Source organism: Panicum virgatum, chromosome 8N, assembly GCF_016808335.1.
Source record: "Panicum virgatum strain AP13 chromosome 8N, P.virgatum_v5, whole genome shotgun sequence".
Lineage (NCBI taxonomy): Eukaryota > Viridiplantae > Streptophyta > Magnoliopsida > Poales > Poaceae > Panicum > Panicum virgatum.
In genome coordinates this window covers 36,983,249-37,008,933 of record NC_053152.1, presented here as the reverse complement: position 1 = coordinate 37,008,933, position 25,685 = coordinate 36,983,249, and the positions used below count along the sequence as shown (strand labels likewise).

The 25,685-nt window shown below is 41.8% G+C and overlaps 3 protein-coding genes, 1 long non-coding RNA gene and 2 pseudogenes across 4 annotated transcripts; 4 read left to right on the top strand and 2 right to left on the bottom strand.

Annotated features, from left to right (window-relative positions):
• The first annotated feature begins 598 nt into the window (after window positions 1-598).
• Window positions 599-1,982, top strand: LOC120686548. Its single transcript, XR_005680232.1, has 4 exons — window positions 599-1,009; window positions 1,103-1,234; window positions 1,483-1,618; window positions 1,712-1,982. It is a non-coding gene; the product is annotated as an uncharacterized LOC120686548 (long non-coding RNA).
• A 788-nt stretch (window positions 1,983-2,770) lies between these two features.
• Window positions 2,771-5,206, bottom strand: LOC120686546 (protein COFACTOR ASSEMBLY OF COMPLEX C SUBUNIT B CCB1, chloroplastic-like). The gene is made up of 4 exons (XM_039968761.1): window positions 4,838-5,206; window positions 4,020-4,144; window positions 3,360-3,512; window positions 2,771-3,273 (listed from the first exon to the last, which is right to left on the bottom strand). Exons 1-4 carry the CDS (start codon window positions 5,135-5,137, stop codon window positions 3,087-3,089), a joined length of 765 nt encoding a protein of 254 aa, XP_039824695.1. The 5' UTR covers window positions 5,138-5,206; the 3' UTR covers window positions 2,771-3,086.
• Window positions 5,207-7,862: 2,656 nt separating this feature from the next.
• Window positions 7,863-11,740, bottom strand: LOC120686545 (annotated as a pseudogene).
• A 10,162-nt stretch (window positions 11,741-21,902) lies between these two features.
• LOC120685006 (receptor-like protein EIX2) lies at window positions 21,903-22,562 on the top strand. Its single transcript, XM_039966857.1, has one exon. It carries the CDS (start codon window positions 21,903-21,905, stop codon window positions 22,560-22,562), a length of 660 nt encoding a protein of 219 aa, XP_039822791.1.
• A 369-nt stretch (window positions 22,563-22,931) lies between these two features.
• Window positions 22,932-23,540, top strand: LOC120686864 (annotated as a pseudogene).
• LOC120686863 (receptor-like protein EIX2) lies at window positions 23,076-25,509 on the top strand. The gene has a single exon (XM_039969057.1). It carries the CDS (start codon window positions 23,644-23,646, stop codon window positions 25,309-25,311), a length of 1,668 nt encoding a protein of 555 aa, XP_039824991.1. The 5' UTR covers window positions 23,076-23,643; the 3' UTR covers window positions 25,312-25,509.
• The last annotated feature ends 176 nt before the right edge of the window (window positions 25,510-25,685 follow it).

Below are 25,685 nucleotides of genomic sequence, written 5' to 3'. Positions count from 1 at the left end.
AAGATAAATGGTGTATTTAAATTTCCTATGCATGGGTAGTTAAAGCAAGTATTATAGTGGACTTTAAGCAGGTTGAATCTTATGTGGAAGAGATAGAAAAGAGAAAAAAAGAAGAAAAAAACGGGTGTTTCGCTTGCCGCCGGCTCAAGCAACCATTTTAAGCTCTGCGCGTGGACCCTTACACACTCATCCGCTAGCATGCAGCAAGCAGCGGGCGCACAAGCAGGCGCGAGGCCACACACGCAGTCGGCTGGCCGCTTGAGTTATTACCCCTACTCTTACAAAGGTCAAACAAAGTGTTACTGGAACTAGAAAGGCTGCTCTAAAGACTTAAGGGGAAACAGAAATGTGATTTGTTGTATTCACTTCGAAATTCAATGCTTACAGAGGTCTAAGGGCACCCGCAAAGGATGCCATTAGTCTCTCTGCAAGGAATCCATGTCATTAAATACAGCTCTCTACAGAACTGGCGAGAGCCGATATACACAAATCGAGGCTCGCAGCAACACTGCGTTCGGTAGGCTGGAGCTAGAATGGTGTGAGAGAAAAATACTGTTGAGCTGACTGGAGCTGGAGGCTGGAGTGCGGTGGGAGAGAAAATTCCTGTAGCGCTGTGCCGCTGCATCTTCAACGCGCGCTCTCCTCTTCTCCAGCGCGCCAAATCCCATGGCTCCTCATCTTCCCGCGGAGTTTACGCGCCAAATCACCCTCTTATTCCCGCGGTATACCCAAGCCAAGTTTTCCCCCAATCCATAAATCCACCGCTTGCCGCTCAGTCTCCCCGAAACTCATCCCTAATCCTCAGATCTCCTCAAACCTCAAGTGATGAGCCACAGATCCAAGCGGGAGATTGCTCCTCCAACGCCTCAAGCTTTGCCTCCCAGCGTTCCTTGGTGGAGCGGTGCAGTGAAGCCCGGCGTTGCCTTCCCTCCGTCTGGTGAAGCCATGGCCGTACCTTCGGGTGGCGTTGCCTTCCCTCCGTTTGGTGAAGCCATGGCCGTACCTCCAGGTAGCATCGCCCTTTCCATCGTCGTCTCTTTTGGTCCAGCCTCCAGTGAACAGGTCATCAAAAGAGGCTAAAGATGGTGTGCTTCTGATGCAGGTTGGTGGAGAGCACCTCCGCTGCAGAATAATTCATTTGGTTCCCCGACTCCCCGTATGGAGCTTGGATGGGTGCTGTACCAACACCAGATGGCCAAGGCAGTCAAAATACATCCAACGATCCATTAGAGAGGTAAATAAAATAGTTTTTTTTTTGCTTAGTCTTTCGAATGTCTGCTACTATTTATTTGTACATACGACACACATGATGGCAAAGGCAATCTGGACCCATTTTAGTGGTAAAAGAAATTGATATGGCAAGGCATTCTTATTTCTTGTAGTGCTGATTCATATCTAGAATCGGATTCACTTTTGAGTGAAACTTTCATCAAAATATAGAATCCGATTCACTTATTAATTTTGCCATGATATAAATTGCAGTTCACTTGGCGGATATGTAAGCTTTCTCCAAAATGGCCAGACTTCACTCCCGGCACCGCATTCTAATCCAATTACTCAACAAGCTGCATCAGGTTCGAAAGGCAAAAATGTCATTGACATTGATAATGGAGATGAGGTTAGGAAAGAAAAGCGTCTGTCATGGACACCAGATGAAGACGTGAGATTGGTTGGTGAATTGCACTGAATATTTTGTTCTTTTTTCTGACAGGTTCTGAAGGAGGTTGCTGTCAGATGGCTTTGGACGTGTTGCTTTTGTTGGAACTTCCTCAAGAAAAGCATTTATGGTCTGGAGAAAGCTAGCTAGTACTAGCTTGAATGTAGTGATATGGAGATCATTTTACTTATCGATTAGTTGCTATAGGCACCTTAAAGTAATAGTTGAACTGTATTTGCACTTCTTGCACCTGTTAAATATTGAGATGTTTCAATTATCTATTTTCGATTTAGCCATTAATTGGTATTGTGGCATTTGCAAAGCTTCTTTCAAAGTGTTCAGTTTTGGTTTCTTGTGTTTGTTTTCCTGCAGCCACATATATAGCTACTGTGATGGTGTTCATAACAGATCGTTGTCATTTATGTGGATGTGCAAACATTAAAAACAGTTATAGACACCTTTATAGATACCCCATTGAGTTGGTTTACTATAATATAGTCTATAGATAACATGGAACTTGATATAGAGAGCTGCTCTCTGTAACCTTTGCGGGTGCCCTAACAAGTTGGAATGGTGGGACCACCGGTCATTGACAGGGTGCGGCACTTGGAAATGTCAATGACATGTAGGTCCAACTCCTATATGGTTCTATCATCTACAGGCTTTCCTCTTTTATATAACTCCATCGTCCGCGGTCACAGCTCAGAATGCAATGCTAATTGCTAGCTTGGTAAAATGTAACTTTTAAAATTTTTGTGCAAATCTCAGAGCTTTGGTGGAATTATCTGTTCATTTTCAATCAAGAAAAATACCACTGGCCTCAAAAGTTCGAAGTTGAAAATTTCAACAGATCTGGAAGCGGCAGGCAAATGGCCGAGCATGAGGCCAGTGCGAAGTGAGAGGCTGAAGAAATGTTACAATGGCTAAGCGTAAGCGCGCAAGAAGCTGCCACCGCTAATTCAGAATGTAGTGAGAATTTTACAGTCTGGTCTCGGATGGAGGGAAGATGCAAATGTGTGCTAAAAATCTGGAGAAAAATGTCACCCCTTGCAAATAAAGAACACAAGAGGCAGCATGACAACAATGGTCTAAGCACTAGCTCAGTTGGAGTTCTTTTGAGTTGTGAGACGCAGCCATACTCTCACGGATACTTCTTTCTCCCCTAAATGGTCTATTATTTCCAAGCTCAAAAAGGTGTTTCTCGACAACTTTTTACAATGACCTCAACTTCCTGTTAAGTTATACATTAAGGATCCTCATATTTGCAACACTCATAATAATCAAAAGCCGTATGAAGATCACTTCTTTTTTCTATAAGCCAAGGTACAGATTTGCCCGTCGAATTTTGCATCCCCTCACCTGATTATCGCAATTCACATCGCAGCAAAGACTGGCCTTCACTTTATGGTCCCAGAAATCAAACTCCAGGTCATGTCTCAAAGATGCCCTTCACGTATATCATCCCCTTCTCGCTAAACTTGAGCTCCTTCCTCATCTGCTCAACTTGGACGTCATCGCCTCGCACGAGGATCTCGGATACGTTCCCATCATCGGACAGGATCATCTTGACCTTGATCTCTTCTTTCCTTGATGCTTTTGTCCAGTAGTACACTCCCCTGGAGCATCATGAAGGGACAGTTACTACATTTGTGCTGGAAGTTTCATTATGGATTGCCAGGAGATGAGAGTTGCAGAGACATACGCCAAGGGGCTTAGGGTCATAAGCCAGAACCAGTTGTTGCCACCTTCTGGGACAGCGATCGATAGAACAAGCCCAACGCTCCCGAGGCTAATGCAGGTGCAGAAGGTCAGCAGCGCTGCCTGTCCTCTGCTTGGTACCATCGTGCCCTCAAAGCTGTCCAGAAATACAAAAATATTTCGATTTACAACACATTCTCATGCCAAGCAAAGTTCCATAAGCACATTAGATTAAATTACGGAAATTAGTATTGCAGCTTCATTGGATGAGTCACCAATGACAAAATAGTGGCTAGTCTGCTTCATTACTACTCTGCAGCTATTCAGATGATAGATACCATTTTCTTCAAATTTTTATAGGCAAGCACATCATTATAATTCTAGCACTGCCAAGTATTACTACTATGGATAATTTTATCTTTGCGTGATTATTTTTTGTTCCTTGAAACACCAATTACCGTGTCCGATGCTAGGGTGGAGATCACTATGAACTCAAAGCTCCAAATTGGCAGGAGCATTTAGGTTGGCAAAACAATTTAAAATATGTTATATGCATTCCCAAGAGTTCTGTCACACCACACTAAAATATGGTTTGCTACTTTCGTGCAGTAGTAACTTAGCTAAGTTTTGCTGTACTAGTATACAGTGCCAGCATGTTACTTACGTGATAACCTCGCCGCGGTCTGATACAGTGAAATTGTTGCGGGTGAAGAACGACAGGATCTCTCCAGCCACCTGATTTGGCGCCATCGACTGCCCTCCCTCTTTGACAAATGTCTTCTGCACAATCTGCATCCACCAATTCAGCGTATATATGACAAACGGTGCTGCTGAATTGTGGCCAAGCACCAAACAAAAAGGTTTGAGAAACCGCACTAGCCTCAGAAGGTAGTAGGCTAGCAGCCAAACTTTAGCCACTATGAAACTCTTTTGGTGAAACAACTTTGCCGCACCCAGAGCTAAGAATTTTTAATTATGCAATGCAGTGCCGTCCCTATCGGACATTGTGGTGGCATGTTGGACCATGTAAATCAAAATAGAAAAGAAGAAGGTGCCCTCTTTGGCCGACACAAACAAGTCCACTCCACTACCACTATCCACATCACACAGCACTAGCAGTCACATCTGGAAAAGAAGGAAGCACGAAGCCCTGTTTCAGAGCTAATCAAGCAAGCTCGAATGCGCGCGCACGCTCGCCAGGGATCACCTACAGTTCTGGTGACAAGAAAAGCTCGTCCAGAATCACCCAGCCATACACAGCCGCGGATGCATCTACTCGGAATTACCGTTACCGTAACACTGGCAAGCGACAGTGGCACGAGCACGGCGCACCGGCACGTGCGTGCGGCACGCGCCCTGCTCAAAGCGCACTCGTGCGCTCGCTAGGAACAGCGACGAGCGCGCGTGCGGCGGGAGCTAGTCGGAGGTAGGCGATGGATGCCAGAGAGGGGGAATTGGATGGGGAACGGATTGGTTACGGACCTTAGACTTGACGGAGCGCTTGATGAGCGACCACAGCCCCGGCACGGAGAGAACGAAGAGCCCCAGCGACGTGTAGTAGCTCGCCTGCGAGTACCCGGTCCCGCCGGCGGCCGCCGCCGCCGCCGCGGCGTCGAGCAGGACCGCGGCGCGGTCGAGCGACGCGCAGGCGCGGAGCCGCCTTCGTCTCGGCCCGGACAACCTCCGGGAGAAGGCGGCCGCGCCGCACCGCGGCGGCGGCGCGGCGCGGAGCGGGAGGAGGAGGCGCCTCGCGGCCGCGGCGGTGGTGGTGGCGGCGTCCATTTTCGGCTGGAGATAAGGAAGGCCACGCGGGTGGGAAAGCAAGGGGGCGGTGCGCTCATAAAGTTGGTCGGGCCCACGTGTAAGTGGGGATGTACGACTGTCTTCGGGCAACTTGGGAGGTGGGGAATAGGACACGTGGAAGAATAAATTGCCGGGAATAATATTCTTTAAAACTATATTGCATTTTGCAAGGGACGAACAATTATATTATCAGAAGAAACATCTCAGAGTTCAGAGTTGGATGTATGAATTTTAAAAAGTTTGAACTGAAAAATAAACGTAATATTTCTTTGTCCTCGTATTTGACACTCGTCGAAGTCGTCGGCACAACTTTCTCATCCATCCAATTCGATCGGGTTATATTGACAAAGAAACTAGGTAGCCATGTAACCATGCATGAGAGGGATTTCAACTTATTGAGGATTTAATCACTCCCAACATCATATAATCTCCTTCAATTCTCTTGCAACCGAACAAAACCTTATAGACAAATTCTATCAATCTTCAACTACAAAACTGAAACCAGGCAAATTTGCCACGCAGAGTGGTTTTGTATTAAAAAATAAAAAATATAATTAGATCTAAAAGATCGAAACTAATTATTTTCAATTAGAAAAATAGGAACTGGTATCAATTTTTTTTCTAAAAATATAATCTATCTATTATTACTCTATTTAATCTTAGATTGAAAAATAATAGGTATAACTACAAGCAACCAAATATTATGAACATAAAAAATTGAATCTGAATAACTGACAAGTATCGTATCAATTCATAGGTTACATATTTAGAAAACTTTTGAACTCATTTCGTATTTTTATTTAGAATAGTTTTCTTATGAATTTTTTAGTTTACATTAAATATTTTTAATTCTCACAAAATAAAAAACCACCTTCGAAATCATCTAAAGAGTCAAATTTGTCCAGTTTCAACAGTTGGATGGCCTCTGTTATCTAGTTTCGTAGTTGAAGATTGAAAATCGAACTTTTATGATAATTCCAATGTGTAAAACGAACTTTTTCCTATATAAAAAAGGATAATTGAGTTTTAGATTACGGTAGCCATGATTGAATTGCATTGTTCAATTTTGATCTCAACTTTCAAGCTAATAAACGTCCTTTACAATAGAGTTTATGTTTGAAGGGAGTTGATCATTAAAGAATGGAAAAAGTCTGTTTTGCCTCCCCCAACTTTCACGAAAGTCTGATTTTCCTCCTCCAACTATAAAACCGGACATATGACCTCCCCCAACTTATCAAAACCAGACAACTTTCCTCCCTGAGTGGTTTGAGACTGAGGTGACAACAGTTTTGACAATTTTTTTTATTTTTCATATGTGCAACGTTTAGAAGTAGCAAAGTATCACTTAGAGAGCTCTCAAAATTATGATATTTCATAAAATGATAAAAAAACCATAGATAACAGTACAATAAGATGTGCAAGATTTTGTTGAATAAAATTTAAATTGTTGAAATTTTAAAAAGAATCATAATAAAAACTTTTTAAATTTTTATGGTACCCAAATGATTGGTATCTTTGTTTGGCACATGCTATATACAATATATATTATATATAGCATGTGCCAAATAAAGATACCACATCAACAAGGTTTAAAAGGATACATAAATATAATGTTATCAAATTTTTAGCAATCATTTGGGTACCTTAAAAATTAGAAAAAATTTGATTCTATGTCTATTTGAAATTCAACAATTTAAATTTCATCAATAAAATCTTGCACATCTTATTGTAATGTTATCCATGCTCTATGATTTAGCGTTTTGTGAAATATCATAACTTTTTTATACTTTGTTACTTCTAAATTTGCACATATGAAAAATCCAAAAAAAAACAAAACCATTGTCACCTCAGCCTCAAACCAGTCAGGGAGGAAAGTTGACCGGTTTTGAAGAATTGGAGAAGGTCATACGACCGGTTTTATAGTTGGAGGAGGAAAATTAGACTTTCGTGAAAGTTGGGGGAGACGAAGTAGACTTTTTCCTTAAAGAATTGGGACCACCCTGATGATGCAAAAGTAAACGTATGCATATGCTTGTATGGCCGAAGGTGAAACCATGCCAATTTAGACGGCACTATATCGTAAAAGCCATGATTCAAATAGCGGGCTATAGCAGCTATTTAGCGCCGCTATAGCGTTTGAAGGCCGCTCGCGCTATGCGCGCTCATGCGGAAGGAGAGGAAAGCAGAGAGGGCTACTGTGGTGGGCTGGCGGCGCTCACATGCAAGGGCAGGAAAGCTGCAGCAGCTTGCTGTGAGGCGAGGTAGGGCGAGTCGGCGAGGCGAGCACGAGTGCTTGCGGCAGTGCCTTTCCTATCTGTATATAGGTCGCGAGGGATAAAGGATATGAGCAAACTACAACTGGATCACTTTGCATTTTGGATTTTTGAAAGAGAATCTTCAACATTTGAAGTATTAAATATAGACTAATCACAAAACTAATTACAAATCTCGCCTGTAAACTACAAGATGAATCTAATAAGTCTAATTAATCCATCATCAGAACATATTTACTGTATCATTAATGTAGCAATTTAATGTCCAATCACGTCCTAATTAGGCTCATTAGATTCGTCTCGCGATTTACAGTCCATTTGTATAATGCGATTTATTTTTCGACTACATTTAGTACACTATGCAAGTGATTTACAAAATTTTTGGATTTTGCATTTTGGGATTTCAACAGGGCCATGGTCATGAAGAATCCTTAAGAAATCAATCATCTGTAGACCGAATCATTGCATTCAATAATGCTAACTAGAAAGCTGTACATCACATCTTTCTTCGATTAAACACTTGTAGGAATCTCACATACTAACTACTAGCATCTATTACGAAATGACATAAAAAAACTGGGGAAAGACGCACTACTTGTACCATTTAGTTGATATATAAGTGCTATTCGACGACCTCTCTGGCAATTTAGGCTCAAATAATACAGTCCATCAGTCCATGTGAACATAGCCGCACTTGCTGCACGGCTCGATAACCTTCAGGTTCACAGCCGCCTGCACTCTTCCCTCAATGTATCTCTGAATGGCGATGCGGGCCTTTCCTGCCTCTACAAGCGCCTCCGCATTCAGCGGCCAGCATCTGTCAATGTTGGTAAACCTCCTATCGTGGCCACGGGTAGTGTCTAGTGTAAGGCACTCCAATGATTTTGTTTTCACCATAATGTGGACTGCGAGCTCAATCATGCTCTTCGCGGAGCAAAAGCCTGTTATCATCACATTCTTGAGGTTGTCATGGCAGCATTCTGAAAGGCACCGTGGATGTGAGGAATCAGTGACCAGATCTTCAACAATCGAATCGTGCCTAATGGTTGGCATCCCAATCTGCACAAGAAAAAGTTAGTGTCTCTTGCATGATAGCCAGAAGGTTTTCAATTTGACTGGAATCTGGATATAACAATCTTCACTACAAACATGTAATTCACTTGTAGCAAAACAATGACAAAGGAAATATTTAGTCAAATCCAGTTTCCATTCAGCAACAAGTGACACCGAGTTTCTGGCTTTTCAAGTCATTGGTGCTTGAAATCTTAGCTCTCTGGTTTCTTAATCCGAGCCAGCTGGGTTCAGAAACAGAAGCGAGGGTGACTCAGATCTTGCTAGCTCTTTAGCTAGGTGATATTATCTTTCTTGACATATAAGTAATTAGCTTGTATTTCAAAAGTAGAGATTACATAATTGTTAAATCTGTTTTCATTATGGACAGTTTTTGAGATAGGTGACTTACACGCAAGATGAAAGTCTCCAAGGCAGGAGAAGCATCAAGGAAAGAAATAAGGGAGCAAAAGTCGAAGTCTTGGAAATTTGGTGCATGCAAAATTATCTCCAAGTGCTTCAGCTGTAGAAATTTGCCAAAGGCCGTTGGCATATTGATAGTCTGAAGATAGGATGCCCCAGATATTAATTAGTACCAAGTATAAGCAACTGTGTAGTGTAAGCATACATCTAACAGTGCTTCACTTTCATAAAAAAATAAATTAATTAGGAAGGATGACACTGACCTCATCACTTGTTGCCAGATATAGAATTTGGAGATTCGGTGCAATGAGTGGAAGTTTGGTAATAGCATAATAAAGTGCATTCGATAAATAATCACAATGAAATCTTATTTTCCTCACGTGATGCATGTCCAAGCAAGATATGTATTTGGTGGCGTCCTGAACAGGAGAATGTTGAGAGATTTGGGGCATTGCTGTCAATCATCTCTAGCATTTGGCAATCCAGCACGCCCAGGAAATTAAGCTTTTGCAGCTGACAAGGTATTTTCAAGCAAATTATATTGCCGCAGTTCGAAAGGGAAATTTTCTCCAAAGCATAAGAGTTGGACAGAAAACAAAATAGTTCCTCGCCAGTGACGTCAACTGAATGCAAATCCAAATTTGTCAGGCTGCTCATGAAACCAACTTGTGCCAGGGAGCCAAGAGAACATTCAGCAAGCATCAAAGACTGAATGGAGCTTCCCCTCTCCCCAGATAAAAGGGAACAAGGGAATCTGTACTTTATGTCACTGAGTTCAAACAGTGATAGTTCAAACTCTTTAATCCCGGGTGTAATGGCAACTTGAACCCAGCGGTCCACAGTACTGGGATCAATAGTGGAGCAAGGGTAGTTTTGTAGTCTAAACTCCTTCACTCCCATCCCAGAGTGATTCTGCATAATGTGGTCAACTCTACTAATAAAATCCCTTGTCAATTCATCATACTTGGATCCATATTCATTTACGCCTAAAGAATCAACAGAAAGGATCAGCCTGGGATAGTATCTCCAAGAACGCAGAAAAGCACGAGACACGCAGGCAGCTTGAGCAGCATCTCGAATTGGCATGAGAGCATGTATCCGGTGAAGAATGTCCTGTGCAAGCATGAGAGAAATAGTCAACATCATAAAATGGATGTAACAGTAATGCTTCTTTGATGTGATAGTACAGGAAATTCCTACCCATTTAAGTGATAGCATTTATGTTTTCCTACCAAGTTACACTGTTTCTGAGCTGCACACATCATGGGCCATCCCCATGTTCTAATTCTGAAAAATAGAGACTAGTCGCATACCCAATTACCCATAGCCATCCCCTCTTGATGAGGAGATATAATGACACATCTAATAATTGACCACAAACGACCCAACCTGCACAGCAACTCAGGGCCTGATCGTGTAGAATGAATGTACGATGGACCAGCAAATTTCTATAATCCAAAATGCGCCTGGTGCTAGCCACGAACAATTAAACACGATGTTTTTTCCCCACTTGCAATTAAATAGACTAATCTTATCAGGATCCCATCTCAAACCTCTGGAAGCTGGACCGGTGATTCCGTTCCTTCGGCACAATTAGAATCAGCCTTTATTTGAGCAGCCGAACAAGTTGACCCGTCACCTGCAAATCATCGAGGTCATGAACTCATGACACGGAAGGAAGAAGGGCATGAAGTAACAGCTGCGCACATGACACACCACATCGGTTCAATGATTCAACTTTTCCTCCATAACAATAAACTGAAAAGAACCTAGGTTTTGAGGGTTTGGTGCACACAGCTTGCACAGAGGGGGCAAAATATGCAAATCTATGCATATAATTTAAGAGATCTTCGTTGTACAAATCAAGAAATTGGATCGAGCAGGAGGCGTACCTGTGAACGGGTCCTTGGTCTGCCCCTGGATGGACAGCGCCTCCATCTGCTCGGGCGTCCCCATGGCACCCAAATCGAAGCCAAATCCGGCGAGATCGACGGTCCCTCGCTCTCGCGGATTTAGGCACTGAAAGCCCAGAAGTACAACGGTGGAGGTGGCCGTGCTGCGCAGTGGCCAACCTAGGATTTCAAAAAAGATATGCCACGGTATTTTTTTCCACTTACAATTCGGTATGATCTATATATAATTCAGTAATAAAATTCAAATTTCACTGAGGAATTCAGTTACCAAGCACATAAATTACATTCCAAATCTTAAATTCAACAGTTAAATACCAAAGTTGCATAAATTATAATACAAATACTTCAAACATACTAGTTCAAATGAATAAAAAAAGCTATTTGTCTGGTCTACGATTTCTAATGCTCATGAAAGTCTCGATTATGTCATTTCCATCCACCTCAAAGAAATATCCCGCTCAACGAATGTGACAAGACAATCATCTAAAAAAATATCATCCAACTTATTTCTTTTCTTAGTTTTGACTGAAGCCATATAGAATAAAAATTAGAATAGCGAGATTTGAACAAACCTTCACTCCTTCATCAGCGGTTCAGGCATTCAGCCTTTAGGGAATCAGGGAGCAGCGAGCAAGGCTGCACGGGGCGCCAGCCTCAAAGCAGCAGGGGGCGCCGGCCTGCAAGGTAGCCGGGGGCGCCGACCTGCAAGGAGGAGCGGCATTAGATCTGCAGAAGTGCAGAGAGGCTCCATGGCCGGCGATTGTAGGGTTAGGGCACCGGATGGGGAATTTGGGAGAACATAAAGGGGGAGGCGTCGCCTGATAAGAAGGCGAGGGGGAGGACCGAAGGAGACCCCCTCCCGGCGGTGGGGTGGCGCGCCGGTCGCCGGAGCAGCCGAGCAGGCGCCGGCGTCGCGTCGCCCTGGCGGCGTTGGACAGTCGAAGCAGGAGGTGACGGGAGGGGACGGAGCCGGGAGGTGAGTTGTTGCCTGTTGGCCACTGGTTGGGCTTGAGCTGGGAATTGAGATCGGAATTTTTTTTAGTAGCTGGGCCGAAAATTTAGGTATGCACCCGGCCCACCAATTGGGTCCGCTATTGGTGCTGCGGCCGTCGAAGAGAGGAAGGGAAAGACTGCGCAGGGCGGCGGCGGAGGAAGAGTTCGGTAGATTTTGTGGGACAAAGTGAAAAATGTTTTATTCGTGCAAAATTATACAATGACCATCTATAAGATTATAACTTTGAGTTATTAACATCCTGCAACCTAGATAGTAGCAACTTTTTTTGGTCTATCTGACTACTCTCACGTGACAAATATCTAACACGATTTATTTTTCCGAGATAGACGCACCTTCGCATCTATGAGAACACATGTAGCACATATTTACACGTCGTATTAGATTTATCCTAAGTTAAATTTGCTAACTTTGTTCAAATCTATAGAAAAATAGAGTAACAACGATACTAACCTACCTATGCACTATCAACATATATTTATGGTGAACTCAATGAAACAAATTTGATGTTGTATATATTTTTTTTTCTATAATTTTGATCAAAGTTGGACAAGTTTGACTAAGGACAAATCTAATACAACATGTAAACGAAAACAGAGGAAGTACTACTGAAGCCCCATTATCATTCTTTGATGTAGTTCCAAAGGGAGTGCTACGCCTGGACTAAAAAGGACTAAAGGCCACCAAAGCCAGAGATCTGCGGGTATCACCCTCCACCCGACCTACCCAACACATATAACTCTAGTTAATTTCTTTTTAAATTAACCCATAAATGACCCTTTAGTTTTAGTTGGTGACTCCAATCGAAATTAAAGGGTCACTTTTTAGTCATTGTTGGTGACACCAACCAGGCCTAAAAGTTGAAGGTTCCGACCGGGACCGAAGATCCCTTCCGCCGACTAGCTATTGGACCCGGAACTAATGTACATTAGTCCCGAGCCAAATATCGGTCGAGACAAATATTAAAGATGGAAGACCCCGTTCTGTAGTAGTGCTCATATATTCGTATGTTGTTACAGAAAATTTATATAATTATATTGATTAGCATACCTAATGTTATGTGTGATTTTACAAAAAGTTCATATATTATACAGCTTACATATCTTATAATAGTACATTTAATTATAACTAAAAGAATAATAACCTACTAATTGTTGGTGGAAGGATTTTAGTATTTCCTGATTTTTCCAATCAAACTCTAATTCTATATCTCCTAAAAAACTCTAATTCTATATGACTAGTCAATTGTGCCCGTGCGTTACTAAGGACAAAATTAGTATACGGATCGGATATATATTGGTGCCCATGCGTTAATTTGTAGGGATCTATGGGGGTGATTGGATGCTTGGACTAGTCTAAGCCTAGACTAGATGTATGCATGGACAACCCAAGACAGGTTACCGCAAGCTTTTAGGGATGTGTTTGGTTGGCTGCACTGTGGCTTTTTGCTCTAGTAGAGATTGTGATTGGATGCCTGCGCTATAAGGTGGTTTGCATTGTGGAATGCAATCCGGGCTTGTTTGGATGCTTGCTTTGGGCCTGGTGAGAGTACCGTGCACAAGAACCGGTATGGTTACCTGTTCTGCCCACATTAAAGGCCAAACTCACGGTCTCTCAAACCCTACCGCTCGATCTTACCGCTCACCTTCCACCGCCTCCTCCCTTTCCTCCAGCCTCGAGCTCTCCTCCCTCGCCGTCGCCTAGTTCGCCATAGCGGCATGACTGGCGGCCGCCCTGGATCCAAGCGCGGGGATGCAAAGGGTACCCGGCGCCAGCGTCTGCTCCCTCCAAGTCGGCGGGGGAGGGAAGGACAACCTGCAACGCTGGGGGAGGAGCGCACGGCGGAACAGGGAGACAAACGTGATGGAGAATGACGAGCTCCGGCGCGCGAGGTGAAGAGCACGAGCTCGGTGGTGGCGCGATCGAGGGACTAGTAGTGCGAGCGGTGTTGGAATTGATCTTGGCTTAATCAAAGAGGATCTAGTCCTGAAAGCATTTAAAGGCCCATGAGAATTGGGCCACGTTGGACCAAGCCTAGCCCATGATCAGTGGGCCCATCCAACAGCTAAGTGAGCCAGGTCCCAGGCCACCACGAGCTATAAGTATGGGCAGTCACCCTTCACTGGGTAATTAGAAGAAAGAGCATCTGCCCTAACCTCTCTGATCAGAGGAGCTCGCGAGTGGTCTGAAGGCCTCTGCCATCCCTACGTCACGCCTGCCTGCACGCAGCAGGCACGGGTCATCAGTGCCTCTAAGAGGGTATACTAATCTACATGTAAGTCATTAAGTTCAAATTAATTGTAGTTTATAGGTGTTCATGCAATTAGGCTAACTGATCCTAAGATTAAGTCATATTGTAAATCAAACATTTGGTATCAGAGCTGGGTTAGTCTAATCATGAATCGTAAGATCTTTAGGGTTGATCCATTAGTTCTATGTGATCCGCATCAAAAAGGTTTAGATCTGAGAACAAGAAATGAGAAATGAGAAAAGAAACCTTTAGATCCGGTTTTATTCTTGATTTATCTTAAGTTTTAAGTTCTCGAAATCATGTTTTAGATCTCAGTTTAAGAGTTTCAGTTCATGACTAGTATCGATCTAAAAGTACTAAGTGTAGTTCATGAAACACCATTAGATCCGAGAAAGAAATAAGCGCAATGAATAAAAACATCTTAGATCCATGAGCACCACAAATCAGAAACCCCAAATGCTCCATCAGATGTAAATCTCGACATTAGAATAAATAAATAAAAAAAGGGACGATGAACCTGTGGGCACTGCGTTGCCTGCCATGAGGAGCCACTGGCTCGGCGACAGGCCGTGCCATGAAAACTGATGCCTGAGGGCTGAGGCCGCGTGGTGGCTTGAAGGCCCCACGGTGGTGTGCCCATGCGCTGCTTCACCATAAGAAAGAGGCACGCAAGGGCCGGCGACAGACCGCGCCGGCGTCCGTGTGGGAGGAGCAAGAACTGGCCAGGTCGGCGAGTTGGCATGAGCAAGTTGGCCGACGGAGCCGCGCAAGACTGGCGGCCGCGGGGGCACCCCAGTTCCATGGCAGCCGGTGAGGGCGCTGGAACTGGCGGCATCACCGCGGCCATCTCGGTTGCACAGTGAAGGCCGGTGGCGGCCCTTCAGAGCCCGGAGGCTGAGGCATAAGGAGGGCAGCGGCACACTGGCCGCCGGCCTTGGCAAAGGGCTGCCGGAACGGGTCGGCGCCAAGTCGGCTGGCCACCAGGAGCACAGCGAGCCACCAGGCCTGGCGCCATGAGAGGCGGCGGCCGTTGGCTGCTAAGAAGAGAAGGGAGGAAGAATGAGCTAGGGTTAGGGTTTGCTGCTGCAACCAGCCCTTTATACTCCCGAAATATGCTCCGGGCCATCGGATTTAGGTCTGTGAGATCGGACGACTCAGATCAAAGAGAGTGGGGTGGGGCGCCGCGTTGGGCCGCCTGCCCATCGGCTGCTGGGCGTGCGGCCCAGGCGGCTAGGCGGGGAGGCGCCCGCAATTTGGGCCAAATGGCCGGCCCAGCGGTCGGTTTTCGGGCTTTGAGCTCGTTAGGATTTAGGCCCCTGTTAATTTCTCCATTCAATTAGTTTTATCCATATCTGAGTTAATTTTCAATGTATTTGCTTCAAATATTTTGTATGAGCACTAAGTAAATTTAGTTTTGAGCATATATACACTGAAAATCATGAGAAAATTCTGAGTTAGTGTTCTGAGTAAATGAAACCAACGTGAATTTTATTCGGAATTGTTTAAGTTTATTTCGAGTATTTATTTAATTTCTGACCAATGTTGTTATTAAATAATTGCCATGAGATGCTAAGTTTAAATTTAAGTTTATTTTGATTCTGCCCAACGGTTATGCAAAAATTTATTCCTAAGATATTCATTTAAGTATTTATTTTGCTTCTGCCCAACGGTGATGCAAAATTTATTCATGAGATATTCATTTAAGTATTTTAATTTTGCTCCTGCCCAACGGTGGTGCAAAATTCTTTTGATACTAAGATGGCTCTCTTAACTTAGTTAAAGATAAGAAAGAGGCTACATTAAGTGAATCCTTTTAATCTTATGCATGATTAGGATCTGAGTATTCTAATTTTACGCTTCCACTTAAGACTCTGTTATGATTAAGTCAGTCCTAACCAAAATGGGACCAATAAAAAATTTGGTTATAGAAATCTTGGTTAGAAACATAATTATGTCATTCTTGGGATTTCTCAGTAGCACCTTTATAAGCAATACTAAGGTGTGTTTTAGTTTCTCTAATTGGAATGGAACCAACAAGAAGTTCTACTCAGAGATATAATGTTATTCCCAAGAATTAATGATGGCTCATAATTACATACTAAGCAGAGTAATTTGTAATTATTTGTCAACTCTATAAGTGAACTAGTCCTTTTTTATTGATAGTTCATGAGTCAGACCTTATTTATTTATTTCCTCCTCATTTTCTGCCCAACGGTGATGCGAAGTGGAAATTATTAAGTTTAATGTCAACATGATGAAATTTAAGTGACGAGCATTTCCATCATGATATATTGTTGTTCATTTATTGTGAATAACAATATTATTTATATCTCTATTTAGCTATAAGTTGTCATCTATTTTTAAATACCCTATAAGAAATATGAATAAGATTATGATTCATACACATAAATTTGACTCTCGTTAGAAAAGTCAATTCATAATGATGAAGAGAATCCAACGATTTTCTCGTCGGTTGACTTGTGAGAGCAATCTAATTAAGAAATTTAACCTTCTATGGTCATGCTAGTAAGGATGTGGGGAGCAATCCCTTGGACATATTGTTCAAACACATTTAGCATTGATTGGGACTTTTGAGTTCACTCCTTAAGTCGCTACTCCTGGAATAAAAGCAGACAATGATCTAGTCCATAGAAAAGAAATGTGTGTTCAAATAAATGAGTTGGCTGAGTCTGAAATGAGTTATTATTGCCAACATAATTATAAGATAAAGTGGAATATAAGTATCATGTGAGATCATCGAATTGTGGCATACTACATTTCGAGATATACCACATTTCGATAAGGAATAGTGGAATTTTTCTCTCCACAATTGATAAGTTCTTATTCCACTTGTTGCTAAAGGGTATTGCATACGGAGTACCACTAACGAAAGTAGAAACTTCAGAATTAATATTTATCCCGCATAACATCTTAAGATTAAGATTATTTGTTGTTGCCTCCTCACCCATTAGCTATTTCTAATAGAGTCAATACAATGAACTATCATGAGTTCATATGCAGAATGTGACTCTAAAAGAAAATTAAAAAAAGGGACCTGAGTCTATGTTCATGAGGCAAAACAATATTAATAAGATTAAGGGATTAAATAAGGGAAAGTTGACAACACTAACGCAGTGGTACATAAGCATCATGAGAAAGTATTGAGTAATAGTACCTGAATTTTAGTGCATAATTTGTTAAGGGCATAATTAATTATGCACATAAGTATGAGTTCTCATTAGAAAAGCTTTGGCAGTTGGTTCATTGATAAGAATTCAATGAATGGGTTGTCATATGCTTAGTAGGAGCTGCTTAAATGTATGTCCCTTAAGAATATGTCAGGATCCGGGAGCCATTCCCATGACTGGATAAAGTTCTCTGACAATAATTAGTTGGGACATAGAAGATCTATAAGGTCTCTTGAGTTCGTTTCAATCATTGAGTTCAGATTGAGAAAGTGAACCTTAGCCAATTATATTGAATGTGCATTTTAAGTAAAGTTGGCAACCTTATGAATACGTTGTCGATATTTCCTTAAGAATAATGAAAACAGTCTAAGATAAGTCTTGGAGACATGTGGAAAAGAGAGTAAAATTGAAGCTGTTATAAGAATTCCAACAGCATTGAGTTACACTTTCATCCTCAATTCCGTTAATAAAATATGGTCCTATTATGTGGAGAAACATCATTAATGTATCTCTATATTATTAGGAGCAGTAAAGCATGTTAACTCTTCATACTTCCTTTAGAAGTGGATCAATGAGAGTTCATCAAAATGTGAATTACCTTATTGGAAAATTCACAATTTGAGGGGGAGATTAGAACGTCTCATTAAGATTGAGATGTCTGCACTATTAAGCGACAGTGATCACTCCTAAAGATAAGAATTATGGTTGGAAATTTAGAGAATAAGCACACGTGCTTTACTTGGTACCACAGAAAATAAGTATGTTCTGTTAAGTTGCCAAATTATGAATAATTGCATGTGTATTTTATTGAACTTTATTAGATTCCAACTTGAGATGGTACTGTTACGTGCATACTAAATAAGCATTGCTTTGTTAAGCAAGAAGGTCTAAGGAGATTGGTGGGATTATGAGGCAAATAATTTATCCCACTTGAGACAATCACTCAAATATGAGAGGGATCATTTTCAATTTCTCATTGCTTGTGTTAGTCAGCATGATGCTTTTAAGAAGAATTTTCTAAAGTATTCAAAATAGTGGGTCATAAAGATTCACATAATCAATAGTGACTGCAATAAGAAAATGGATAGCGTTGACTAAAGTAAAGTAATAATTTTGATTTTTGCTTAACATATGTTGCTCTTACTTTTAAGACAAGAGCTATATATAAGTACTCATATTAAGTAAATTTAAGAGGGATATTGTATAAAACTTGGAGCTTATGCTCCTTCAAGTATTCAGATTATCTCAATAATATTCATTATGTCTGAATAATAAGACCCATTGAGATAGTCCAAAGATTTGCTAAGTCTGACTCAAAGAGTGTATTAAGTATGACTCAAAATAGGTGCACTGACAGAGACTTAGAATGTCTTCAATAAATAAGGTTACTCTGTCACGCTTATTTTGGGTCAAGGGCGATAAGTTCATCTAAGTTTATTGAACGCCCTTAATGTTATAACCGGGATTTTGGCAGAAATTAATCTAGGACTGGACCCCTAGAAACTTCTAAGAAAGCTTTGCATTATATGCATAGCACTAAGGGATTACATGCTCACGAATTAAGAATCTGATAGCCATAAGGTTGTTGGTTATTCAGGTGCTAATTTTGCAAAGAGTGTTGATATTAGAAGTTCCACATGAGTCTTCACTCTTGCTCGAGTCTGGGGGAGCTATATTGTGGAAGGCTCCAACCAAGCTCACTAAGAAATAAGTAGCATTTCAATTATCAGTTGTGGCATGTTTCGATCCATATAAAAAATTAAGATTGAGAATTAAGTTTTCAGTATGAGATGAATTTGAGTTGCTTTCTTAGAATTAAAATAATTGATCCCGGAATCACCATAAGAAGTGCAGTTTAGTTTTGAGTAACATGTCTAGTGGTACTGCCAAACGCTCGACATTGTGAAAGAAAGATTTAGAATCTAAATATAGTATTTAAGCTCATGCTCTAATGGTATAAGTCAATGCTCAACATATAAGTGTTAAAGGTTGATCATCACTCAGATTAAGTTTTTTCTAATTGTTGTCTTGTCTCAAATTATGCCGGCTTTATGAATTGAGACAACCTATAATTTTAAGACAATTGAGATCTCAAATCCTTGATAAGTGAGTAGGTCATCTCCCATTATGTATAAGAAATTGGAGTAGAATGATGTATTGTGGGTAATGAAGTAGCAATGGTGTTTATTGACTATTGTGATGCATTACCTCGTATGTTTTTCTACTATGAGTAAAAGATGATGATAAGCCTTACGATCAAGGGGGAGGATCTTGGCTTAATCAAAGAGGATCTAGTCCTGAAAGCATTTAAAGGCCCATAAGAATTGGGCCACGTTGGACCAAGTCTAGCCCATGATCAGTAAGCCCATCCAACAGCTAAGTGGGTCAGGTCCCAGGTCACCACGAGCTATAAGTATGGGCAGTCACCATTCACTGGGTAATTAGAAGAGAGAGCCTCTGCCCTAACCTCACTGATCAGAGGAGCTCGCGAGTGGTCTGAAGGCCTCTGCCATCCCTACGTCACACCTGCCTGCACGCAGCAGGCACGGATCATCAGCGCCTCTAAGAGGGTCTACTAATCAACATGTAAGTCATTAAGTTCAAATTAATTGCAGTTTATAGGTGTTCATGCAATTAGGCTAACAGATCCTAAGATTAAGTCATGTTGTAAATCCAACAAGCGGCAACCCTAGCGACTGAGTGCCTGAGTGGGGGTTTTGTTGGCTGCATTGCTGCAACGCGGGCGGAGCAAGTTGGACCCACACGAAGTCCAGCCTAGGTGCAAGCCAGGCTGCACAACTTGAATACGCCCAGATTGGCCGTTTCCAACAATGCAGGCCGGACAACTCCTTTTGCACTACCGGAGCCTAGCTTAGGGCCTTATGCAGGACACCAAACAGGGCTAGGCTGCATTGCTGGAGCCTGTCTAAGGGGCAGGCCACCCATCCAATCACGCCCTATGCAATCAAGTTGAGAACGGAAAAGGGTTAGTCCGACTTGTATATGGGATGGAGTAAGTTCCATTTGTCAATAATACGAGACAAACCAAACCAAAAATTAGGTGGAAATCTTATTTGCTTCAGAAATAGGTATAGATTTCAAACCGTTAACTTAAGGTACAGTCTGATTTCTGGTTTTCGATTTCGATGCGGTCGTTTTTCTTCCATGAACCCACTACCATCATGAGGCCTACTAAGATGGAGAAAAGTTAGCGGCAGACTAATGAAACGGTCCTCTCTTGAAAAAGATAAAGATATTGTTTGTAAATGACAATTGCACTACATTTGTGAAGACTTTTTGAAATCTTTACGTCTTATAAAAAGAAATAGAGTGAGTATAAAATATATTATTAGTTGTCAAAGTTACGCATAAAGGACGTGTTGGAGTGTGGAAAAATTTAGCAGTAGAGACTTGCCAGTCATCACGCGCTGCAAGCGCAGTCAAAAACCCCCGTCGCGGCGGGTTCTCAATCACACACGACGGCCTTCCCCGCACTCCAACGGCGACGACCATGCCAAACCTCCGTGATTACCACAGATGACTAGACCGGCGTGTGGCAGTATGTGTAAACCTCAGCTCCTACGGCTGCAAAATCTTTCTCACCCCAAAACAAAGAAACACATGTCTTGTGTTACTATCTTACTATTACTAATTAGAGGTTCCTTTGAAACCTCTACGTGAAGCCACCTAGAATCTTAGGTTGACACTCTAAGACAATAGAAATATTGTAAAATTTCTCACAAAAATTAGAAACATCTGGCCATCCATCTGACTCCTCTAATTATAATAGTCATTGGATCTGTTATCTTTTTTTCTAATAAATTACTCACCTCTGCTATTATAAAGATAAACTAAAGTAACTCCTAAACATGTATCTAAATTACCCACCTCTGTCACTATAAGAAAATTTAAAGTAATCCTCTAATCTTCATGTAAATTACCCACATATACCATTAAAATAATAATACAAAACGGCCCCTAAATTTGTATAAGTTAAAGTAACCCCTAAATCTAAATTTAAATTATATAATTATAATAAATATTAAAGTATATTAATATAAAATTCTAAATTACTATTTCTATCATTACTATATTATTATTATATATATAATACTGCCCATGATAAGTTTCACTGTGTATTCATGTATGATGAAATAGATAAGAACACTAATTTATAAATAAATAATTTAATTTTATATACATATATATATATATATCAAAGACACATGGAGGTGTGGTGCAAAATAAAATCTATTGCAACTATATTATGATAAATGTATATTTTATAGTATCTATTAAAATATTCAATAAATAGGAGTGCGTGAGATAGATAATTATAATTATTAGTTGTATAATTTATTTTTAAAATAACTCTAATTAGCCCGTGCGGGAGCACGAGTTGATAGGCTAGTATATCAAATAATAACATTTTTTTTGGATGTAAAGGAACATATATCTTGTGTTACAATAAATCATACAGTAGTAACATCAACAATAGAAACACTAACGAACATGTGTTACTAGGATATCTAGTAGCACATTTATTAAGCTATAGTAACACAAATCGATGTTACGAAAGCTATGTTTTCTAGTAGTGCTCCTACGGCTGCAAAATCTCTCACCCCAAAACTGAGATGAAGATGATGCTTGGGCTGAGCTTAAGCATGTCCACCCCCAATTTCCTGCTCCTCCACCTCGTCGTTGTCTCCGCAACCGCTGCTTCCTCATCCTTCACCGGAGTCCATGCCGGCGTCGCCTGCGCGCACAAGGAGAGGGAAGCCCTCCTGGCGTTCAAGCAGGGCATCACCGGCGACCCGGGGGACCTCTTGGCAACATGGAAGTCGGATGAACCTGACTGCTGCCGGTGGGGAGGAGTCCAGTGCAGCAACCTGACCGGCCATGTCCTCGAGCTCCACCTCGTCGACGAAGCTCTGGCCGGCGAAATAAGTCATTCCCTGCTCGCCTTGCAGCACCTGGAACATCTCGACCTCAGACTCAACAGCCTTCAGGGACCAACCGGCAAGATCCCGGAGTTCCTAGGCTCCTTCAAGAACCTAAGGTATCTCGACCTCTCCGGCATACCGTTCTCCGGTGCAGTGCCGCCGCAGCTTGGGAACCTCTCGAAGCTCTACTACCTTGATCTCTCGACGAGTTGGGTCTCGCAGCAGCAGCCAAGGAAAAATTTCTCGGCGAGAATTTTCCGAGAAAACCGAAAATCCTGTTTCTCGGTGGGGTCCGATTTTTTTACTTATCGCCCGAAATTTTCGTCCCTTTTGAATATCCGCCCAAACTAAATTGGTGCAGCCAAATATCAGACCACCCCGCTGCCTTCTAACACTAAATCTTATTCATATTCCATTCCCCATCTCTCTCTGTCCCTCCACGACTTCATAGGAAGTCATGACGATAGCGGTGGCCATATTAAACAGACTGTTTGTTGTGACAAGAAAGTCATATTTATATGCATTGTTGTATCTTGTTTATACTATTAGATTGTTTGGAAATAATCTAGGTTACTTCCTGCATAAATTGAGAATTTTTTTAAAATTTCATCCGAAATCAAAATGGCAAATCCGATAATTTTTCGAGAAATCCGATAAATGTGTTTCCCGCTGACCTCCGGTTTTTTTCCTTACCGGTAAGAAAAACCCTGGCAGCAGCTGCACTGCCGTGATCTCTCGTGGCTAAGGCACATGCCTTTGTTGCAGCATCTCGGCATGGACTGGGTGAATCTCGGCCGGGCAGATGACTGGCCGTACCTAGTGAACATGCTTCCCTCTTTGAAGGTCCTAAGTCTTTCTGGTTGCTTCCTAACCAGCGCAAACCAATCGCTCCCGCGCCTCAACCTTACAAACCTTGAGGAGATTGATCTTTCCTGCAATGTCTTCGACCACCCAGTTGCATCCTGCTGGTTTTGGAACGTGACGAGTCTGAAGCACCTCTACGTGGGTGCAACTTCCCTGCACGGACAGCTTCCAAGAACACTGGGAGACATGGTATCCCTTCAAGTGCTAGGAATGTGCTGCAATCGTAATAACTTGAGCATCGCGGCAACGAGCCGACGAACTTGGAGAAACTTTGCAACTTGACGGTTCTATACCTTGATGCATCTCTCTCGTATGGAAATGTAGCAGAACTGTTTGAGAGGTTGCCGCAGTGTTCATCGAACAAGTTGCAGGAGTTGCATCTGCAGTCAAACAACCTGGGAGGGTCCCTACCAAACTCCATGGGCATTTGACCAGTTTAGCCATTCTTCAACTCCATGGGAACGACATCACAGGGTCTGTCCCAGCGTCCATAGGGAATTTTACGAATTTGAAGAGGCTGGACCTCTCTGCTAACCACCTTACTGGGCATGTGCCATCTGAAATAGGCATGCTGGGCAATTTAACTAGACTGGATCTAGGACACAATGACTTGGGTGGCCTCATCACAGAAGAACACATGGACGGTTTACAAAGCTTAAAATACATGTATTTATCTGATAATCAGTTGAAAATTGTTGTGGGTTCAGAATGGCTACCTACCTTCAGGCTACAGGAAGCAGTTTTTGCATCTTGCCAGATGAGTCCTTCATTTCCCACATGGCTTAAATCCCAAGTGGATCTTCTTTTGCTCGATATCTCAAGCACAGGTATAAGTGCTAGGCTCCCAAATTGGTTTTGCAATACATTTTCAAAGGTCATAAACTTGGACTTCTCCAATAATCAAATCAGCGGTGGCTTGCCAATAAATATGGATATCATGTCATTGGAATATCTATATTTAAGTTCAAACGATTTAACCGGTCAAATACCTCTGTTGCCAAGAAACCTTAGCTTGCTGGATATCTCAAGAAACGCTTTCTCAGGACTGTGGCCATTGCCATCAAATTCTGGAGCACCAAAGCTAAGAGGGATTATACTATATTCTAATTACATTAGAGGTCAGATCCCAACATCTATATGTGAATTAGGCTTGTATGCATTGGATTTGGCCAATAATCTTTTTGAAGGAGGACTCCCCCAATGTTTAAACATGACAGATATGACCTATCTAATATTAAGTAACAATGGCTTCTCTGGGAGATTCCCAACAATTCTAGAAACCTGCACAAGTCTATCTTTTCTTGATCTATCACATAATAGATTCTCCGGAAGATTGCCCATGTGGATCGGGAGTTTGAGGTCATTACAGTTTTTGCGACTGAATCACAACATGTTCTATGGGAATATTCCGAGAAATATTACAGCTCTCACAAATCTTTATCATTTGAATCTTGCAGCCAACTGGATATCAGGTGTCATACCTCCGCAACTCTCAAATTTGACGTTTATGACAAGAAGATATATACTAGATCCTGATGAAATCATCCATGGGTTCCAAGTAATAGTTGGTGAGTTATCAATAGAAACCAAGAGGCAACAATTAAATTACCGAGGTTATGGTGCTTTGGAGATACTAAGCATTGACTTCTCATCCAACTATTTAACTGGTAAAATTCCAGAGGTAATAACATCTCTTGCTGGGCTGGTAAATCTGAATTTATCTCGGAACCAATTGAATGGAGAAGTTCCAGACAAGATTGGGGCCATGCAGTCATTGGAGTCACTCGATTTTTCCAATAACAATCTTTCAGGAGAAATCCCATCAAGCATATCAAATTTGACATTTTTAAGCATTCTGGACTTGTCTAACAATAATATGACAGGAAGAATACCATCAGGACGTCAACTTGACACACTCTACATTAATAGTCCCTCAATGTATGATGGAAATATTGGTCTATGTGGGCCTCCTCTTCAAAGGGACTGTCCAACGAACAATAACACATCTGCACATGGAGATGAAAAGAGAGATAAAAACCATTCTATGCCAATGTCCTTGTTCTTTGGACTTGGCATCGGATATGTTGTTGGTCTCTGGGCGTTTTTTTGTGCCCTGCTGTTCCACAAAGCCTCGAGGATTGCTTATTTTCTCGTACTTGACAAGTTCTATGATGAAATTTATGTTTTTGTGGTTGTAACTTGGAAAAGGTATATAAGAAAGGCAGACATAAGCTGAGTGCTTATAATCAACTAAGGCTAGCGTGGCTTCCACTGGCTACTGGAATCGTGTGCCATGAATACTTGAGGGTAAATCGACTGTGAAGTTTTTAACACCTATAGATTGTGCATCTTATTTTCGGCGAAGTTTGAAATGAATGTTCATGTAAAGTCGATAATGCATACATACACAATGTTATTAATAAAACACAATGAAATGAACCGAGTGATTTGGTTTTCTTCTATCATTATGGTGTTACAATCATGGTTTTAAATAGCGAGCTATGATAAATAACGGCGTATTTTTTCCTGAGGCTAAGAGACTATAGCGGAGGCTATAGCGGGCTATGACAAATAGCGGTTTACTACTAAACCATAAAAAATACAAGTAAT

Excerpts from the sequence above, each read along its gene's own strand:
- LOC120686863 (XM_039969057.1), top strand. The coding sequence starts at position 23,644 with ATGCTGGGCAATTTAACTAGACTGGATCTAGGACACAATGACTTGGGT.
- LOC120685006 (XM_039966857.1), top strand. The coding sequence starts at position 21,903 with ATGAAGATGATGCTTGGGCTGAGCTTAAGCATGTCCACCCCCAATTTC.
- LOC120686546 (XM_039968761.1), bottom strand. The coding sequence starts at position 5,137 with ATGGACGCCGCCACCACCACCGCCGCGGCCGCGAGGCGCCTCCTCCTC. Across the intron at positions 3,513-4,019 it reads GACCGCGGCGAGGTTATCAC|CTTTGAGGGCACGATGGTAC; the intron begins GTAAGTAACATG and ends ATTTCTGGACAG. Across the intron at positions 3,274-3,359 it reads ATGACCCTAAGCCCCTTGGC|GGGAGTGTACTACTGGACAA; the intron begins GTATGTCTCTGC and ends ATGATGCTCCAG.